Source organism: Amphibalanus amphitrite, unplaced genomic scaffold (genome assembly GCF_019059575.1).
Source record: "Amphibalanus amphitrite isolate SeventyFive unplaced genomic scaffold, NRLGWU_Aamphi_draft 000160F_arrow, whole genome shotgun sequence".
Taxonomy (NCBI): Eukaryota; Metazoa; Arthropoda; class Thecostraca; order Balanomorpha; family Balanidae; genus Amphibalanus; species Amphibalanus amphitrite.
The window spans coordinates 699,151-721,291 of NW_024881655.1; the positions used below are offsets into that span (position 1 = coordinate 699,151).

Genomic DNA, 22,141 nt, shown 5'->3' on the forward strand with positions numbered 1-22,141 from the left:
GCCACAACGGGGGGGGGGGGGGCGGTGTTCAGGGTGTCCACCACAGCTGCAAGAGTCCGAGCGCGTTCCAGCAGCAGCGCCCCGACGGGTCGCTGCTGCAGCAGGATCATCGCCCCGCCACAGAGGGTGAGGATCCTGCTGACGGGGTCATATCACACGACAATCCGCCTCCGCAGGCCTCTGAGGCCGCAAGCACGCGTGCAGCCGCGACCGACGCCGCCGGCTAGCGCGGGGTCGGGTCAGCAGCGGGGTCAGGGATCACAGCACCGCACTGATCCAGTCACGGTGGGCACAGTCGTGCAGAGGGCCCGCAGTCATCGGATAACTTGGCTAAAATATGTTTAAAGTTTTTGTGCCTGTAGCCTTTGTTCTAGGAAATAGAGGAACATATAAAGGAGCTATAGGTAGATAGAGGAAATATAAGCACCAATTAACTCAGCACTTCAATGCACATCGACCGGGATACCTACTGTTTTATTAATTTTAGTGAACTTCCTAAGCTCATTTAAAATTAAGTGAACGTTGAAATTCCTAAGTTCTTAAACCCTAATTCAGCATATCGCTTATCATTTGACTTTTCTAACCAAGAGGAACATAATGACGCCATTTTTTAATTCAACATCACTGTGCGCCAAATCATAAAAAAACGTAGTTTCACAAAAATTGACCTCAGTTGACGCGACCCTGACATCCTTGCAGGGGTAGTACGTATTTACAAGACAAACGTAGTATACAAGACAAACGTAGTACGTATTTATATAAACAGAGGTAAAACAACACAAAAATGTTAGCCCTCGCCCGTACTGGTCTTTTTCCAGCGTCTAACGTAAAGGGGAGAGGTTCGTTGGACCACCCTGCCGCTCTACCCCTGATCAACTATACATAAAGCTTCGCGGGGGAAAAAACAACGAGAGGCTGGACGTAACAAGAGGAAGCTGATGATACCTAATTTTAATTCTCGCCGTATCGGTGTTATGCCAGCCGCGAACGTATAAAGAGGGGGAGGGTCGACGTTGGATTCCCCCCCTGCCGTTTCGCCCCTGATCGAGCTGGAGCTTCGCGGAAAAAACGAGCGTGTTGCCCGTGACGAGAGAAAGCCGATGACACCCAAGTTTAAGGTCCTAGGTCATTGGTTGACCTTCCAGGTCAGGACCTTCCAGGTGGTTGGGATTACCCCCGGGCCCGGCCGGGCTAATGCATGGCACCAACATCATACCACGTGTTTAAACGCTTCAAAAACCACGAAAATGCTCATCCCTTTCCAAAAAGGGCAAAATTCCAGAAAGTTCGCACATATGGGCTGGCCAAGGGGTCAGGCTGTTCATTTCGAACACATTCTCTGAGCGAAACATAATTGGAACAAAAGTGCTTTTGGTCGACAGCAAATGTCTTTTTAACCCGCGCCAGGCCGCTGCTACGCGACTTCAGCACCGGGCCGGGGGGGGGGGTCTGAACACCCCCGTCTAACTCGGCTCCTGGGCCACGTGGCGACACGCAGTAAGGGGCATTCGAAAGAGCGTCAAAAATAACGACGGAAACACTTCGGCCATTTTTTTGGGTCAGGTCAAAGGTCAGGTCGCCAGAGGTAATCAAAGATCAAATGTAGGTAGTCCATTTCAACAATTTTGGAAACTGCCAATGGCTAACTCGGGAACAAATAGAGCTATAGCGCCGCAAAAAAGCGCATTCGATAGCCCTCTTACAGACCTTTCTGAGTATTGTCCTCAGATTTGACCTCAGGTCAACGGTTTAGCCTCCAGAGGGCAAAAACTGTAAAAATAGCAGTTTTCACGAAATAGTTTTTCTTCGATAACTTTTGACTCAAGAGAGCCACGACATTACTTTTGGCAGCATCGTGTTCCCCTCGTCAAGACGCGTCGAATAAACTTTTTTTTACCTTGAAAGGTCATTTGGAAAAATTGACATCAGGTCAAAGTCATGACCTGACCGGAAAGGGTCATGTTGCATATCAGTCGATCCGTATCGTCGAGTTGAATACATCTGACGTGTTTTCATCGCTCTAGCACGTCTTTATCAAAAGTTATAGCCAAAAAACTGTTGGTGACCGTTCATGACCTGAGATGACATCAGGGGCACACAGAGGGGTCACAGGTGCATTTTTTCGATTCAGTGTGTCCGTTTACCTATGAACCGATGTTTGAGAGGGTTTGGAACATCATTCGTCCAAAAGAGACGCATTTCAATTTTCTCCCATTGACTTATAATGGAGAGGTCGCAAAATTGACCTGACCTTAGGTCACCGATATCAAAATTCAGAGATAAACATTTTGTACATACTGTTACTCTTGTCAATCGCTGAAAGTTTCAAGGCGATCTTTCAGTCGGTGTAGCTACGAAGAGGATTGAAACTTTTTCTGAGGTGAGGTCACTTGACCTGATCTGGTGACCTGACCTTAAGAGCCCTGGGTCTGAAATTTTCACAACATGTGTGGAAAAGATGCATGAACAGGTGTGCCAAAAACGGCGGGGCTCCGCGCTGCCGTTTTTGAGATAGCTGCGAAAACCGCACCCCCCCCCCCGGCCCGGCGCGGTTTAAAAAAAGAATCGACTTACGAGTGTCTGACACTTCGTTCTGCTGAATGCCTATATACACGTGACTACCAAACTAATTGTAGTGACCCCATGTTACATGACCCTCGCCCACCGAGAGCGCAAGGTCCGATGCCTAACTTGTGTATTTTTGACCTTGCGTGAAGTCATATGGCGTAACTAATGTCGCTTTTCATCGGAGTTTTTGCAACTGATCAAATTGAGCGAGCTAGTCGAAAAGGCCTCCAATAAACTCAGAAGGTCTTTTTTATTTTATCCGGTCCTATCCGATTTAATCCTCGCCCGTATTGGTATTTTGCCAGCCGCGAACTATAAGGGGGGGGGAGGGTCCGTCGGACATCTCCCTTGCCGTTTCGCCCCTGATCGAGCTAGAGCTTCTCAGAAAAAAAAAACGATCGTGTTGCCCGTGACGAGAGGAAGCCGATGATACCCAATTTTGAGGTCCTAGGTCGTTGTTTGACCTTCTAAATCAGGTCAATGACCCAAAAGTCGGCAAAAACGAGCCCTGTTAGAACGTCGTGAAGTGTGGCTGCTATGAGGTTTTCGGGGTGCTGGTCACAAATATCATGTAAGTTTTGATCACAGATGATGCCTTGGTGCATTTAGACCAGATTGAGTTAGGTTAGGTCAGGTCAACCAGTAGGGGTCCTGCCGGGTATTCGTAGTAGGTGTCAACCGCCTCTGACAGCTTCGTAACATGTTATGAAGGCACCAAAATTACTTCGTAAATGTTCAAATGGTTGCTAAATTCGAATTCAGCTCCAAAAACTAGCCTAGAAACATGTAAAACTCGAAAAAGTGAACCGAGTTCACCAAAGGTCAATGACCTGACCTGACCTTCAGGTGACCCTGACACCCACCCTAATGCATGAGAGCAACATCATATCACATGTTTGAACGCTTGAAACCACGAAAAGAGTGCAAACGCGCGACTAATGCGAGCCGACATGCGCCGAATCTCGATTCCGGCCAAACATGGTCTCGAAAAGTAGGTCACATGTCAAAAGTCATCTGGTTCAGGGTCATGAAGTTTTCAGGGTAGGTGTCGCGAGGGCACTGAAAGTTTTTTTTTGCGATCGGCCGCTTTTACGCGAGTTATTCGCGAAAAACCGACGGGAGTCCGTTCGCCCCCCCCCCCCTATACGGGCAAGTGTTACAACTGAAAATCCTAAGTCAGTGGTTGACCTTCCAGGTCAGGTCAATGACCCAAAAGTCGGGAAAATCGGGGACCAGTTAGGACTTCGTAAAATAATGCTGCTAAGGATTCTCGGGGTACTGATTACGAATTTTCTCATAATTAACCTGCGTCCCGTTGAGGGTAGGTAGGTACTGGATTTCCACGCTCTGATTGGGAGGGGGGGGGGTGCACCCATGTAACTCTGCTCCTGGGCCACGTAGCGATACGGGAAAGGCGGCGTTCCAAAGAGCGTTAAAAGTAATGGCAGAATTACTTCGGTCACTCTTTTGGTCCGGTCAAAGGTCAGGTCACCAGAGTTCACAAAAGGCCAAAGAATTTCGCCGATTTTCAGGTCTAATGTCGATAATTTTCAACAAACGGACACATAACTCGGTAACTTATAGAGCTACAGCGCTCCCGAAAGGCACATATTTGATAGCCTTTTTAACGCTCTTCCTGAGCGTTTCTCTTAGATTTGACCTAACATCAACGGTTTTGCCTGCAGGGGGCGAAAACTTCCAAAATGGACGATTTTTTTGCGGAAACAGTTATTTTGCAATCTCTTTTGACTCTAATCTTGCACGAGCTTACTCTTACCGGAATTGTGCTCCTCTCGTCAAGACGCATGGAATGAAATATAATTTGACCTTAAAAGGTCAACTTTAAAATTCGATGTCAAGTCAGGGTCCTGACCTGACCGGAAAGGGTCATGCTGCATATCAGTCGATCCGTATCGTCGAACACACCTAAGGCATTTTCATCGCTCTAGCCCGGCAGTTGCTGGGGTATTTCGCCACCCACCGTTTGCTGGGGGGGGGGGGGGGGGCGTTAGACGCCCCCAGCCGATAACTCGAGAACCAATAGGCGCAGCGAAACGCACGAGGCGGCAAACGAAAGAACGCGACGAGACGCTTCAGATGAGTACTTAAAAGTTGAATTTTGAGGTCACAGGTCGGGTCAAGGTCAGGTCAAACACCTTAAATCGGGTTTTCAGTAGCATGGACTTCAGGACTTGCAATGGGCGCCTCTCGTCATAAACTCTGTCAAAACGGTGCACACTGCACAATCCATCATAAAAGGCCTACAAGAGTGTCAGCTCCATGTAGGGGTCAGTCAAGCATAGGTCAGGGTCAAGGTCAGGTCAACCGGGTAGGCACATATCCCCGAAAATCAAAACTGATATTCGCAGCCTGTGACACATGTTTTATAGGTAATTTGGGGCGTAGAACACGATGGTGACATTCATTTTATCATATGTGTATGTGTTTTGCTCAAAAAGTTAAATTTAAGAAATTCATGTATCATGGTCGTGAAGTGGTCACGAGAAATTGCCAAGATTCAGTTCAAGATTATGGAAAATTCGGAACGATAATCAATAATTGAAGATAGCCATTTGATTGATCATGGTATTGGCAGTCTAATGGCGTTTACGGCATGTCTGTATGTCTATTCTGTGATTTTATATGATTTTTTGAACATATGCCGTTTTTGGTCGAAAACTCAGAAATCATGACGTCACTAAAATCTCGATATCTCAAAAATTTTCCGACCGATTTTTTTGAAACTTTGTCACAATAAACTTCAATCAATTCCCTACAGGTACGCAAAATTTGGCGCGCCTGCGGCGCGCCGTTTTTATCCTATGGCCCGGCGAAAAAAAAGTGGGGGCGTTTAACGCCCCCCCAGCAACTCGCGTGCTAGCATGCCCGTATCAAAAGTTATTCGCGAAAACTGTTTTTATCCTATGGCCCGGCGAAAAAAGTGGGGGCGTTTAACGCCCCCCCCCCCAGCAACTCGCGTGCTAGCATGCCCGTATCAAAAGTTATTCGCGAAAACTGTTAGATACCATTCGTGACCTGAGATGACCTCATGGACATAAGCAGGGGTCACGGGTGCCATTTTCATGTCTAGTGTGTCATAGTTACGTATAATTCAGTGTTTGGGAGTGTTAAGAATGACGTTCGTTCAAAAGAGGCGCCTTTCAATTTTCTCCTGTTGACTTATAATGGGGAGGTCGCAAAATTGACCTGACCTTAGGTCACCGATATCAAAATTACAAGATGTAAATTTTGTACATACTGTTGCTCTTATTAATTGCTGAAAGTTTCAAAACGATTGATGTCTCGCTGTAGCTTTGGTAGACATTGAAGCTTTTTATGAGGTGAGGCCACTTGAAGTGACCTGGTAACCTGACCTTGAGTGACCTTCGTCTGAATTTTTTCACACCCTGAGCAGAAAAACGTATTATAATGTATGACAAAAACCACAGGGAGCTGTTCACTCTCCCCAGCAGGGCGCGGTTTCATTTAATCAGAGGTGATGCATGTATGTATGTATTTGGAGTAGATGTGGTCAGGTCAGGTCACCGTCAGTTCAACCAGAAGCGCCCTGCTGGCTATCCATAGAAGGTATCAACCACCACTGACAGCTTCGCAACATGTTACGTAGGCCCCAAAACCACTTGGTAATGCTCAAATTGGTGTTAAATTTTAAATCAGCTCCTGCAGAAACTATCCTAAAAACATGTGAAATTCGAAAACGCGAATCAGGTTCATCAGAGGTCAATGACCTTGACATGACCCTTACGTGACCTTACAATTTACCATAAGGCATGACACAAATATGGTTTCACACGTTGGAACATTTGCAATCACAAAACGACTGGAAACGCGGATAATGCACGCTGACATACGCCGAATCGCCGGTCATTTGAGGTCAGGTCACCAGGCCAAGTGACCTTACCTCAGAAAAAGTTCGAAGGCTCTCTGTAGTTACACCGACTGAGCGATCACTTCGAAGCTTTCAGTGATTGATAAGGGTAACCGTATGTATAAAACGTATATCTCGTATTTTTTATATCTATGACCTAAGGTCAGGTCGATTTTGCGACCTCTCCATTATAAGTCAATGGGAAAGAAAATTGAAATGCGCCTCTTTTGGACGAATGTCGTCCAAAACCGTCTCAAACATCGGTTCTTAGGTAAACATGACACACTGAGCCGGAAAAATGCACCTGTATCCCCTCTGTGTGCCCCTGAGGTCATTTCAGGTCATGAACGGTCACCAGCAGTTTCTTGGCTATAACTTTTGATAGAGACGTTCCAGAGCGGTGAAAGCACGTCAGATATGTTTAGCTCGACGATAAGGATCGACTGATATGCAACATGACTCATTCCGGTCGGGTAATGACCTTGACCTGAGGTCAAATTTTCCAAATGACCTTTCAAAGTCAAGTTATAGTTCATTCGACGCGTCTGACGAAGTGAACACGATGCTGGCAAAAGTAATGTCGTGGCGCTACTGATTCAAAAGTTTTTTGTTTTTTTTGTTTTGTTTTTGTTTTGTTTGTTTTTTTGTTTTGTTTTTGCCCTTTGGAAGCTAAACCGTTGCCCTGAGGTCAAATCTGAGAGCATTACTCACAACGGTCTGTAAAAGGTCTATCGAATGCGCTTTACCAAGGCGCTGTAGCTCTATTGGTTCCCGAGTTAGCCGTTGGCTGTTTCCAAATTGTTAAATGGACTACATTTGACCTTTGATGACCTGGTGACCTGACCTTTGACCTGAACCAAAAATTATCGAGTGTTTCCGTCATTATTTTTGACGTTCTTTTGAGTGCCGCTTACCGCCGTGTCGCTACGTGGCCCAGGCGCCGAGTTAGACGGGGGTGTTCAGACACCCTTCCCCCCGGCACGGCGCGGAAGTCGTGGAGCACCGGCCCGGCGCGGGTTAAGGTGGCTGCATCTTACATTCGTAACAATGGTAGAAGGTTGTTGTAGGCGAGCAATGGCATCTTTGAGCATCATCATAAGTAGAAAAGTATGTCATCAAAGTCATCAAAAGCGTAATGCCCTCCGGAAGTCGTACAGCTGAGCTCTATGGTCTCCCAAAAACACATAAGCCAGACGCACCACTCAGACCTATCGTCTCAGCATGCGGAGACCCCCTGGACAAGTTAGCATGGCTTCTGGAAAGGATAATTACGCAGCTACTGACCTTTGTGCCGGCCCATTTGACAAACACAGACGACTATCTAGACAGACTACGGACCCAGTTTCCCCAAGGACTGCCAAAAGATTGTATAGTGTTTTCAGTTGACGTGACCAACCTCTACGGAAATATTCCCACCCACGAGGCAATCACAGCTACCTTGAATCTTATGAACAGACACTTGGACGATATTGACACTTGTGGACTCACTGTAAAGGACATCGACTCCCTCCTTAGACATTGTCTCAGCAACAACTACATTCGATTTGGTCAAAAATACTTCAAACAGACAGAGGGAGTGGCGATGGGATCCAGGATCGCCCCACCGCTAGCCATTATGTTCATGGACGCAGTAGAATCGATGATACTCACCTCTCCAAATTCAAAGTATCAGCCTATGACGTACATGAGATATATCGACGACATTCTCGGTATTTGGACACACGGACCGGACAAACTAGACGAATACTTCCGATTCCTCAACGACTTTCACCCAGCCCTAAAGTTCACGATAGAGAGGACCGACCAAACTCCAAACAGATGCATACCATACCTTGACACCATGATCAGAGTGAAAGAAGACGGCTCTTACAGCACTGAGCTCTACATCAAACCTATGACAGCCCCCATCATCATTCACTACACGTCAGCACACCCGATGCAATGCAAACGCTCTGTACTACACTCTCAGCTTCTACGCGCCAAACGACTAGGTTCTGATAGACAAGCACAAGAACGGGGCATGGGACTCATGGAATCACTGTTCAGACACAATGGATACCCGAACAGACTCATTCAAAGCACTAAACACAAAATCATGTATCACAGACAAAGATCAAAAAGACGAAACACTAAGCAACGAGACACCGACACGACTTACATATCTCTCCCCTACATAGACGAGACCCTTGCACGACGAGTCAACGGGGTAGTGCGCTCATGTGGCGTACAGGCACGTATCGCGTGGACCAGTGGGAAAACGGTGGCCAAACACATCGTGAGGTCAGCGCTGGAAAGCCCCCCGTGCCCTGCTGGTGCCAAACGCTGTGCCACATGCGAAGCAGGGCTCCCAGGCCGCTGTCACATCAAAAATGCCGTCTACAAAATTACATGTAATCTTTGTGACAATGAAAGTACTATTTACATTGGCGAAACAAAAAGGCGCATCCGTGACAGATTCAATGAACACTTTCGTGACGCTAAGAACAAGGCAAAAAACACCCCTCTTGGGGATCACGTTACCCAAAGACACCCATCATGTACAATCACATCATCGTCATTCAAAATCTCCATTGAAAGAGTGTGTAAAGACGTCGCTGATTTAAAAATATCCGAATCAGTGGAAATAAGGAACCAAAAACCATGTTTGAACACCCAAACTTCATCCTGGCCACTTCTGCAGCGTCCATCGTACACCCCCACATAACTACGTTGTACATATCCACAAATTGATTGTGACAACTACTGTCTGATTGTGCCGTTGATTTAGGCTGCGCCAAACAATGTGATGATTCATGCAGATTCTATGTTGTTATTTTGTATTGTATATTGATCTTGTGTGTTGTATATTGTACATGTATCGTAGGTATCATGGACGGCGCATCGTTATTTCGAGAGCCATGTATATATGAAATTATTCTCTCATCAAGGAGCTGATTGAAGCGCTGCACGATTTATTGATTGATGGAATCGAATTTTGTTTGTTTGTGTCGACAATTGTTTCTGTACATTCTGAAGATGGCGCAAGCCGAAATATATCAATGATTTTGTTTAATTATTCAATTTCAACAAAAAAGTGCAAAGAATGAGCATAAGGTTATTTATACATACTTTTCTACTAATGGTAGAAGGCGTTGATTTTATTTGATTTTTATAGCCCTGCCTTGGGTAAAGTATCTGGGTATTTATTCACAGCGAAGTCACTTTCTCCATTACCGTTCGGGTGTCATGTCGCATGCGGTTATCGGACACTGCGTTAAAAATCATTTAAATGCCTAGCTAAGCACACAGTTTGAAATAACCCGGTTCCCTGGGCTGTTGACAAACTGTTAAAATTGCCAGGACCAAATATGAGTCAAGGTCAGTAGAATGGAAGCATCACACCTACTCAAACACAAGAGATACATATGAAAAACTCGTTATGACGACGCTGAGAAAATTGGTCACCTGAAACATTAACCCGCGCACCGACGGGGGGGGGCGGATATCCGCCCCCCCCCTGAGGTTTTTCGCGAATAGCGGGAAAACCGCGGCGCGTAGCGCCGCGAAATTTTGTATGACTATTCCCTTATCAATTTTACACATGGTGTGCAATTTTGAACCTCCTATCTTTCAAGGTCAGGTCACCAGGTCACTTTGAATGACCCAACCTCAAGTCACTTTTTTGCAACTTTGTCACCGTGCCAGAGCTACAGTAGATGTCGGAGGCCTTTGAAAGTCGCAGGATGTTATTAGGTCATTAGTAGCTACAATTTGTATATCTCGGAATTTTGATATCGGTGACCTAAGGTCAGGTCAATTTCGCGACCTCCCCATTATAAGTCAATGGGGGAAAAATCAACTCCCTGTTTTTACCACTAAAACGGGTCGGAATGGCCCCATATACCATACATGACTTCATATACGATCAACCTTCACTACCTTGAGGTCTGTTTTGCTGTTGGGCAGCTGTGAGGTCATGTGACGTCATCAAAGGTCACCAAAGGTTTTTGGCCAATAACTCCGTACAGGAACAAGATACAGACGCGTGGATGGTCTCATTGTGTTCAGCTCGTCAAGACGCATCGAATGATATACATGATGACCTCGAGGTCACGTGACCTGAGGTCAACCTTTGACCTTGACCTTTCGAGGTCAACATATATATCATTCGATGCGGATTGACGAGAGGATCACGATGATGCCCTTAGTTTGTTCCTATCTTGACTAATTCGAAAGTTATTCGAGAAAAACTCTCTCCATATTTAGCGCCGCCATTTTGACTTTTTCGACCCCTGTGACGTCATCTTTGACCTGACCTGAAAATGACCTTAGTAAAAATTGTAGATCTTGACCGTGCGTATCCGATGCCGTTTACCGCTTGTCGCTATCTTGCTTCGTTCTCGAGATCTCAGGGGGGGGGGGCGGTCATCCGCCCCCCCCGTCGGTACTAAGTTGGCGCAGACCCCCGTCGGTGCGCGGGTTAATTTCCGGAAAAACCGGCTGAACAGGCCCACTGCACCAGCCAAGTTACCTCGACAGTAGAGTTATTTGGCTGTCTCAGAGCCTCTTGTTCAATGTGTACAATGTCAACATTTTACATTAGGTCCGACATGCTATCAATCACTTTATGTGCTTTAAAAAAAAGGCGCACGTGAAGCCTCAACACCTGGCAAGCCAAAAATATCAATATTTCTCTTGGTTTTACTTTTTTGACCTTCAGTTCATTACTCATGCCACTCATGCCTAAATTGTTGGTGCACTTGAACGATCTGACAGGCTTGAATATTCGGACCATTATAGTTGTTTCATTAGTTGAAATTTATTCACCTATTGTCCAAAGAGTGTAAAATGAATGTAAAACTTAGGTATATTGTTGAAAATGAGCGGAATATAGCGTCAGTTTTGCATAAATATCGTTTTCTAAAAAAAAAAAAACAAGTGGCAGAAACGGCAAACAAGGAAAATAAACAACAAAAACAACGATTAAAGCAAAAAAACTCCTCACTGTTAAGTGATTAACATTTTTTAAGCCAAAAATTTAATTTAAAAATTTTATAACTTTAAGTAGCTGTTATGTAACAGCTTCTCGTTTGTCGGTTTGTCGCAACTGCTAAAGTGAATGCGCATTGTGGGAAAATCTACATAAAAGTGAATTGAACATCAAATTGCTATGACAACAATTAGGCAGTCAGTGGACTTTTGAACGGCCTGCATTTTCAATCTAACTGTTCCATCAGCAACGGCCGATGTCGTATGTATGTACATCTGTCTAGGCATTAGCGCATATGTTGGTGTTGCGTATATTTTGCGCATATGTTGGCGTTGTTGATGTTGCGTATCGCTGGAGAATGGAGGTGATCCTTGCCCAGTTCCCATTAGATTGTTGAAAGTCGAAGAGTCAGCCTGCTACCTCTCGCGAGCCCTGTGTCTGTGCCTCGCTGTTCCCAATGTCGCGATAAACAGCCAGCGGCAGCGACCTCAGCGGCCCATCCTCTGCGACCTTCCCCCTCCTGCGCGGTTCGCTCCAGACCCAGTGAGGGGTTCTGGGCCTCACACAGACCCTGCCAGGGCGGCCACCGGGCGCGCCACGTCGGCCGCAGTTGGGTATATAAGCCGGGCCGGCGCGCCGGTGGGCGACAGAGCTGGGCCGTCCGGACAAGATGGCCGCCTCACTCGTGCTGCTGCTGCTCGGTAAGTGCTGGCTGACCAGATATACCGTCCCTCCTGCTGCTCGTGCATCTCTCAATGAAGCTCGCTATTTCGTTGGTACTTACGGCAACCGTATCGTTTAACATCGTCCTAGAGAAGGCCATACCAAATCATCGTCATAAATTGTGCTTATCTTTGCGAGATCGTGTACGAATAGGTCACACATTGCTTACGTTGTTTCTACATTCGGTAAAATAATCCATAAGAGCGTTTTTTTTTTTTTTTAAATAGAAAAACGCTTACCAATACGATTGCTATGACAGAATGTAACTGCATAGTTATGGAAAGCTCCAACAAAATAAGGAAGTGTGTCGAGAAATTTCATACTAAACTTTAATCTTACGAACAATCAGCGTCTACTTACACCTTCTTTCTCATAATCCCTGTTAAGCTGTATCAATTAAATCAAAACATAGGTACATGGTCCATTTTATTCAATTTCCACCCTCGCTGTAAACGTCTATATGGACACACTACGAGATTTGCTAAGACTGGGAATGCTGGTTTGCGCACATTGTAGTGATTAAACGAATAATATTTTTCAAATATGTTTTGAACACCGATTAAGTACCTACCGTAGTGCTTAACGCCGCCCGTACATACGCTTGGTCCCCGAGTTCAGTTACAACGTTACAATTTCCGACAAGTCGACCGTCGCTGTTGCCTTGTAAATACAGTCAAATACGAAATGTGCGTCGAGGAAATGGGATTCATGTATAAAAAAAATTAAGCGAGTCAATCCTGTGTGTGTTACAATGTGCACTAACCAATTTTTTTTCAAGTAATTCACTTAACAAATATCATGTGTTCAAAGCGACTTTTAAGTAAAAAGCCAACCTTAAAAAACAGTCACTAAAAACAGTGTAAAACAGCGGTCGAAACTAGGGTATTTGTAACTAGCTCAACACTCAGACGTGTTTATCCGCGTAACAACTTTGTAAATTTCAGAATACAAAAGCCTAAACAAAAAATATAGCATCTTAAGGTAAGTACCTATGCTAAAGACGGCATTGTGCTCGGCTCGTTAATCAGTTAATAATCAATACTAGTCAATATAACTCTGCTTTATCAAGCAGTTTTGTTGCCTTCATTGCCACTGTTTCAGCGACTTGCGTTGTTATATTTTCCAATTGATGATTTCCATTTCACATTCAGTAAATGTGACAATGCAATTCAACTATCTAGCTACCATAGGTCGGCCGAAAATGACGTCAGAGTGACGTGATGTCGGCCGATTTTTATGCAAAACATCGAACAACGGCCATCGCTCTCAAGAACTCAGTATTTAAGCTACACCTAATTTTTTTGCATGAGTGGACTTACAATGAACGTGGCTATTAAGCTGCTATCTCCGATTTTCCAAATTTTAAACATTTGGAAAAAAAAATATTGATATAGGTACAATCACAAAAATATATTTTGATTAAAAAAAAATTAGTTTTCGAAAACAACCAGAACATATGTGATAGAACACCCTTTGATGACCTACTCTAGAAAATTTAAGCCCAATATCTTCAAAAAATGTTCAAGTTATACGCATTATTTCAATTTCAAAAATATAGATTTTTAAAATCCATTTGCAGCACGTTTTTGACATCTTACAGCAATATAGATAGCACCATCGAGCTCCTTAGCTCAAATTGGATCTGATTGGCACCTTTTTGCAAAAAAAAATCAAAATTTGACCTTCCTTGACCTGAAAGTGACCTAACCTCAGGTAAATTCAGCTGCAGATGACCTCAAATGACACAGACGACATTGTTTTCGAAATATTTGAGCAAAATGGACCATGAAACATGCGTCACGTGACCGATACATGATATAAAATTTCTGTGACCTAGGAGCACCTGGCCTTGACCTGTAAAATTCGAATTTCAAGTTCGGTACCCTCAGGGTATCTAAGGCATATAGCAAGGAGTGCGTAAACCAAAAATGAGCCTTATCGAACTCGTTAGCTGGCGGCCAGAGTGATTAAGCCATAAGAATTGTTTTCAGGTACCTATTGAAACGTTGAGTTGAGCATTGTTGATAAGATTATCACGAGTATGAAAAATAACCTCTTGCTCATATCTGACATACGTCTCTCTTGTTCCATTGTAACACTGTACCACTGAGGAAGGGCCACGCCCGAATATATATTGGTCTTTAATTTTTTAATTCCTTCAGATATGAGCAAGAGGTTATTTTTCATACTCGTCATAATAATTGTGATTAACCCGCGCCCAGCTGGGGGTCCTGGATTTCCACGCCCTGCTGGGGGGGGGGTGTTTGAACACCCCCCCTTCTAACTCGGCTCCTGGGCCACGTAGCGATACGCGGAAGGCGGCGTTCGAAAGAGCGTAAAAAATAATGAGGAAATCACTTCGGTCAATTTTTTGGTCAGGTCAAAGGTCAGGTCACCAGAGGTCATTGAAGGCAAAATTTCGCCGATTTCCAGGTCGAATGTCGACAATTTCCAAGAAGCCAACGCATAACTCGGGAACCAATAGAGCTTCAGCGCTGCGGAAAAGCGCATTCGATAGCCCTATTAACGCCCTTTCTGAGTAATTCTCTCAGATTTGACCTAACGTCAACGGTTTTGCCTGCAGGGGGCAAAAACTGCAAAAATAGCCGATTTTTTCGGAAACAGTTTTTCTGCAATAACTTTTGACCCAAGCCTTGTACGAGCTTACTATTACCGGCATCGTGTTCCTCTCGTCAAGACGCATCGAATGAACTATAACTTGACCTTGAAAGGTCAACTTGAAAATTTGACCTCAGGTCAAGGTCATGACCTGACCGGAAAGGGTCATGTTGCATATCAGTCGATCCGTATCGTCGAGCTGAACACATCTAAGGCGTTTTCATCGCTCTAGCATGCCTCTATCAAAAGTTATTTGCGAAAAACTGTTAGATACCATTCGTGACCTAAGATGACCTCAGGGCATAAACATTGGTCACGGACACCATTTTCATGTTCAGTGTGTCTAAACCACTTGTAATTCAGTGTTTGGGAGTGTTTATAATGTCTTTCGTCCAAAAGAGGCGCATTTCAATTTTCTCCCATTGACTTATAATGGGGAGGTCGCAAAATTGACCTGACCTTAGGTCATCGATATCAAAATTCTGAGATATACATTTTGTACATGCTATTACTCTTAGCAATCGCTGAAAGTTTCAAAGGGATCGGTCACTCGGTGTAGCTATGACAGACATTGAAACTTTTTATGTGGTGAGGTCACTTCAAGTGACCTGGTGACCTGACCTTGAATGACCTTGGTCTGAAATTTTCACAACATGTGTAGAATTGATGTATGATAAGGTGTACCAAAAACGGCGGCGCTCCGCGCCGCCGTTTTTGAGATATTCGCGAAAAACCACAAGGGGGGGTGTTCAAACACCCCCCCAGCAGGGCGCGGGTTAAGCCAAAATTCTGTCTTACTTTGACCAGTGATCTGTGACGTAATCGGTGACCTCGAGGTCAATAAAATAAGATATCGCTCAACAGTTATTCCAGGGCTATCAGACGCCGTTTGAATATTGACGATCGGCCCAGTACCTACATGGTTTCGGAGATAGGACTGGGGAGCCCCCCCCCCCTCCCCCGCTTAGCCAGTCGCGTTATGGAAAATACCCCAGTCACGCACGGGTTAATTTCGAAATGCCAAAATGTTGAAGGATACTGGCCGATGCTCAATTATTTGCGCATTATTGAAAGATATATTGTTCAGCTGACAATCATCACAAGTTCATCCACCTATTGTGCTCTTTGCAGTTCGCCTCCATGCAGCCATAACCAGCGAGGGCTTATAAGTTTTTTGTAAGGGTTTAAGGCCTTTTACGAGGTTTTATAAACATGAAAATATCCGACTGCGCTATTATTGTCTAAAGGCAATCTCGAACTCTGTCAGTTACACAAAGACAAACCCCTGATGTTAAAGATAATATTAGCCAACTTAACTGATGTTTCCACATTAGCAGTAACTTTTTTCACGTGAATGAATATATATGTGGAACATTGTAGTCAACAACTGCTACACCTGCTGGTATCGGTTGAATAAGATCTGTGATCGAATATACCCGAATTTGGTTCTTTTGTCATTTTATTCCGATTCAATTAGGGATTTGGAAAAGGAAAAGCGTCCAAAAAATGTTGTTTTATGCTGCTATAACATAAGACCAAATACTGTCAAAACATGCCAGCCAATGCAATGGGTAGAATATAGGTACCTACTTTGGCATGATCATTGGATAAGTACCATTGTCATACAACTCACTTTAATCTAATCTTTAGCTTCCCCGTTACCAAGCTTTTTACACTCATTTTTACATGCGCTGGGCTGCATCGCAAACTAATCCTCCGTTACTGCTTACATTAGAATACCTCACAGACTGCTATATATAATGGAAAAAAATGTCTTGGCTCACATTTTATTATAAAACTTATCGTTATCAACGCCTTGCGATTCCTTTTAGCAGTTCAGTGCCCTTTTAATAAGCACTTGTGCACCCATACTTCAAGCTCACCTAGTTCTGTCTCTGTTTCTGTTGGCAGTGTCGGTGTGCGCTGCCGAGTTGGGCTTCCAGCCCAAGCGGCAGTACACCTACCTGTACGAAGGAAAGCAGGCCAGCGGTATCCCCGGTATCCAGTCGCAATGGTCCGCTCTGGGAATGAAAATGAAGGTCACAGTCCAGGTGCCCACCGCCGGCAACCTCTTCTTCAAGCTGGAGAACGTCCAGCAAGGTGAACTGAAGAACACCTACACACAACAGCCGTGGCGCAAGAGCTTCAGCCTGCCGTACTCTCCAGTCCAGCAGTACCAGCAGGAGCTCAGCAAGGTCTTCAAGGTGGAGCTCAACGGCGGAGTGATCAGGAAGATCATCACCTCTGGAGAGGAGCCTATCTGGGTGGTCAACATCAAGAAGTCGATCGCGCAGATGTTCCAGCTGGATATGCAGAAGCACCAAGCCATCGACGTGCCGAGCATGGTTCAGCCCAGCGGATACCAGAGTGGTCAGCAGGCCGACTTCTTCCGCGTTATGGAGGAGAGCATCGGAGGCGAGTGTGAGACCCTGTACGAGACGACGCCGGTCTTGCCGCAGGAGCTCAAGGGCGACATGGTGCAGGAGCTGACTCTTCTCTCCCAGACCTCTCTGCCAGGCATCAAGGTGCCCGACTTCGACAGCTTCCATCCGTTCGTCGTTACCAAGACGAAGAACTACCAGAACTGCAAGTCGAGGCCCAACTGGCAGCACATGACTCCTGGTGCCGTCTCCTGCCACACCGAAGACTGCTACCTGACCGCCTCAAACCGCAGCGCCTCAGCACGCTACGTCCTGGACGGCGACCGCAACAACTTCCAGATCCAGTACGTGGTGGCCGAGAGTGAGGCACTCATGTTCCCCTATGGTCATGAGACTGAGCAGCTGTGGACAGTCACCAACCAGACACTGTTCCTGCAGAAGAACGAAAAGATGGTCTCCTTCATCGGGGAGCCACATCAGGGAGTGACGCACAATACCCTTGCCTTCCAGTACCCCACCGCTGACGGCAAGGAGCTGAAGATTCCCGACCTCAAGTCGGCGCCACAGCTGAGCACTTACATCCCGGGCGCACCAGTCAAGCTCATCCTGGAGAAGATGCCCCCCACCCAGCTTGTCGGTGTCATCGTCCAGCTGATCCAGAAGGTAGATCAGATGACGCAGAAAGTACCCGATCCAGTCCAGCAGGATGTCACAGGCTACATTCTGGAGATTGAGCGAGCACTCAGCTGGTTGAGCTATGATCAGCTGGGCCAGATCTACAGTCAACTGAAAACTGATGGTCAGAAGGGTATCTACTGGGATTGTCTGGCTATGGCTGGCACCAACCCGACTGTGATGAGGCTCATTGACGACATCTCCAGCAATAAGGTGGACTTGAACCGCATGACACCTATTCTGGCCACACTGCCGGTCAACATAAAGACGCCCACCTACCAACTGATCCAACAACTCTTCCAGCTGTTCCGGTCACCAATGATTCAGTCACACCAGATGCAGCGAGCGACAATGGCTTTGTCTCTCTCTAACATCTTCTACCAGATCTGCATCAGCAACACGACCGTGGAGCACAGTTACACGCAAGGACTGTACAAAGAGCACTTCTGCAACAGTCAAACGAATGCTCTTCTGAAGGAGCAGTTCATTCCTTTCTTGGAAAGCATCATTCAGCAGTCCCAAGAATCCGAGAGGCTCGCCTTCATCCAAGCTCTCGCTAACACCGGGGACAAGAGCATCATCCCAGTTCTGGAGAGTATTGTGACAATGCAAAAGAGCCCGTTGGAAGCCAGCAAGGCCATTTACGCTTTCTATCGCGTTGTTGCACAGTACCCAGAGAAGGTGCGCAAGATCATGTCGCCGATCTACCACGACATCTCTAAGCCTGTCGAGGTTCGCGTTGCTGCAGTTACCATGGTTCTCGCCACCAACCCTCCCATCGCCTACTGGCAAAAGATCGCCACAAGCACCTGGTTTGAGCCCAGCAGTGCTGTTGCTGCCGTCATCCACAGCACCTACAGCACCATGGCCAATATCACCATGGCCCACGTTGAGCCGCTGTTCGAGATGAGCCGGAACGCTCGCATCACACTTCCTCTTGTGCGTCCTCCCCAGGGTGGATATGCCCTCAGCGGAAGCTACAGCTCCCATAACGGCCAGTTCATACCTCAGTACCAAGTGGCTGCCATCTCCCACTGGGCCACCATTGCGTCCAAAACATCGGTTATTCCAAGCGTTCTGTACCTGGAATTCCAAAACTACGTTAACAGCATCCTCTACAGCAACCACCGGTGGAGTCTCAACATGCAGGGTGGCCAGCAAATTATCGATGACATCATGGGAGTCGAGTACAATAGCCAGCAGCGTGCACGTCAGTCACCGCGCGATCTCCGCGCTGTCTATCAGAGTCTTGATAGCTTCATGCAATCTATGAAGGAGAAGCTGCAAGCTCCAGAGAAGTTCCACGCCACCCTGTACGCTCAACTGCTCGGAGCAGTCGACGTCTTCGTGGCCCTCGACGAGAGTAGCTACAGCTCTTGGCTGCAGAAGGTCCGCCAGGGTGGAATCTGGTCGTCACAGCAGGTGCAGAAAATCACTTACCTTGAGGATACCACCGTCACCTTCGCCTCTGAGATCGGCATGCCTGTCATCTATTCGAAGAAAATGCCAATGATAGCTTCTGTTCGGGGTCAGATGAGCGTTGAATGGAAACCGCAGGACGGTCAGTATCACGTCACCATGGATAACGTCCAGCCGTTTGTTGCTGTCACGAATCTCGTCACTGTCACCACCATTAACCCCTTCTCGCTGCGTTCGCTTGGCGCTGGCGTTGAGAACAAGCTGCAGCTGTCGCTGCCTATGTCATTCGAGGCAACCCTGGACACTCGGGCGAAGACTATTCAGCTCGAGATTCAGCCTATTCAGCAGCAGTCGTCGACCCAGGTCAAGGTTGCCCACATTCGTACCTTCCCCTTCACCACTGCAGTAGAGGTCAACAAGTACGAGAGCCTCGTCACATTATCTGACACCAAGGAAATCACTTCATCTCACCCCACTGAGTGGAAGCTGCCATTCGGCAAGGACGTTGGAGTCGAGGCCTACCTGCGACTGGTTTCTGACAGCCCTGTCATGAGCTTTGGCACATTCTGGGCCGAGGCGGCAAAGCGAGGCCGTACTGGACTTACGAGCTACTGGTTCATGATGGAGTCGCTGCGCTCACGACACTACGATGTTGTGATCGACACTGCTCGGTCTACCTTCCAGAAACTACAGGCAACGTTTGCTCTTGTGTCGCCGGATGGTCAGTCACCTGAAATGCGTCGCCCGATCATCACCAGCCAGGAACACACCAGGCAGATTCAGTCTAACATCCAGCAGACGCGGCAGATGCTGCAGAACCAGCATATGCAGAGTCCGCAGATGTCCCAGCAGCAGAGGCAAGTGATGAGCGTCAAGTACGGATATTCTGCGACGGCCACCATCTCGCAGAAGAATGGCTCTCCGCTGCAATACTCTTCGAAGATTGCTCTGCTCACTGATCCCAACTGGTACACTCAGAAACTTGCACTCAAGGCAAACTCTCCGAACGGCGAGACATGCCTCGACGCCGAGCTTGCTTTCCCGACTCTCAGCGACATCCGTGATGAGCTGCTGAGGACGGAGATCAAGGCACCGGTATGGGCCAAGCTCGGCTACGGACGCAGCTGCCAGGAACATTCTCTGAAGATGCAGGGCTATGTGCGTCGTGACGAGCTCGCCAAGGAGTATGCCACGTCCTGCCCGGAGGCTCAACGCTGCAGTCAGCACGAGAGGCAGGGAAATCCCAACTCTGCCGACTGCCGCCTTGCCAAGGACCATGCTGCGCTGGCCAACTATTACGACCTGGAGTTCACTGGGAGCGCTGTAAGTAGCCTACAAACGAGAGCGAAAGAAATGAGTGCTTTTGAATGTATGAGATTGTTAACGTTAACAATGTAGTATTGTTGACGACAAGTATTCCTCTTTTATTTTGCTTTTAATGTCTTATTTTGTTTCTTATAATGTTTTATTTTGATTTTAATGCCTTATGATGACCAAAAAAATGGGAAACGATTCATTTCATGACTAATGCCATCTTTTGTCATGGTTGCATTTGGTTTCGCATCGCTGATAAAAATGTGACATTCTGGCATAGAACAGGAACATGTTAAGTGGCTGACTATTACCCGTCTATTGCAGGTGACGCAGGACGTGCTGCAGGCGTGCTACAATGTAGAAAGCTTCTTCAAGTACGTGCTCTGGCCGTACATGAACGACAATAGATTCTCTCAGAACCCAAGCGGCAAGGTCAATGTCAAGATGCAGCTAAAACCGTCCACCAATTCTCTCAGCATTCAAGTCCTGAAGCCTTACGCGACCACTAGCTTTGCCAAAGTGCAGCTACCGTTCAACATGCTGCAGGAGCCGTGGCTTCTGACCATGCGCAAGTCGATCTCGAAGAAGATCGTCGACAGCCTCTATGGTGTTGACAAGACGGTCTGCCTGGTCGACCGGCTGGTAGTGAAGACCTACGACAATGTGACGCTGGCACGCCACCCGTCCGAATGCTGGACCCTGCTGACTGCGGACAGCAGCCGCATTCGCAACATCGCTGTGTTCGAAAAGCAGTCGACCATCCGCGTCGTGGTGGAGGGCATGGTTGCCGAGTTCGACCTCGGCAGCCTGAGTCACTTCAAGGTGGACGGCCAGCCCCAGAATATCGATGCTCGCACACCTGTCACTCTGCGTGACAACGCCACCCGTAAGACCGTCCTCCTGGTCCAGATGCTGTCCCCCGACACCATCAAGGTGGTGGCTCCGGAGCACTACGTCAAGCTGATCATCTCGAAGGAAGGAGTGCAGATCCACGCCTCCCTGCTGGCCTACCGTAACCGCATGCGCGGAGTGTGCGGCGACTTCGATGGCGAAGAGCAGAGCGACCTGGTGGGTCCCAGCGGCTGCATCTACAAGACTGGCCAGGAGTTCTACGACGCGTACCGGGTGGCTCTGGACGGCTCCTCCTCCCAGTGCCAGTGGCAGGAGCCCTCTCGCTGCATCCGCCGACCGGCTCAGGCACAGCCGTCTTACCAGTCGATGCGGTTGCAGCAACCCTATCGTCAAATGCGTGGCCGCTACTAATGCGTCGTTGCAGGACTTTCCAGCCTGTGCGCCCCTCATTTGATTACTGATTGTAACGGACAACAGACCCATGCGCGAACTTTGAGCTCCCATCGTGACCTACGTGTACAAATGATCAATGGTATTTGTCTGTTTGGTGATGCAATTAAATCACGCATCACATGTGGACGACTGTATGTAGTTATAAATAAAGCATGACACATAGCAGATGTCACGTCTTTTCGGAACATCCGAGGTGAAGTGAAAATATCGGAGGAGTTTCACCGTATGCAGTCATAAACGATAGCTACTGGCACTTGCAAGATACCGAAGATATTAGCG

At 46.9% G+C, this 22,141-nt stretch overlaps 1 protein-coding gene across 1 annotated transcript; it reads left to right on the forward strand.

Annotated features, from left to right (window-relative positions):
- The first annotated feature begins 11,962 nt into the window (after positions 1-11,962).
- LOC122383311 (vitellogenin-3-like) lies at positions 11,963-22,029 on the forward strand. Its single transcript, XM_043369610.1, has 3 exons — positions 11,963-12,127; positions 16,680-20,566; positions 20,882-22,029. Exons 1-3 carry the CDS (start codon positions 12,097-12,099, stop codon positions 21,818-21,820), a joined length of 4,857 nt encoding a protein of 1,618 aa, XP_043225545.1. The 5' UTR covers positions 11,963-12,096; the 3' UTR covers positions 21,821-22,029.
- The last annotated feature ends 112 nt before the right edge of the window (positions 22,030-22,141 follow it).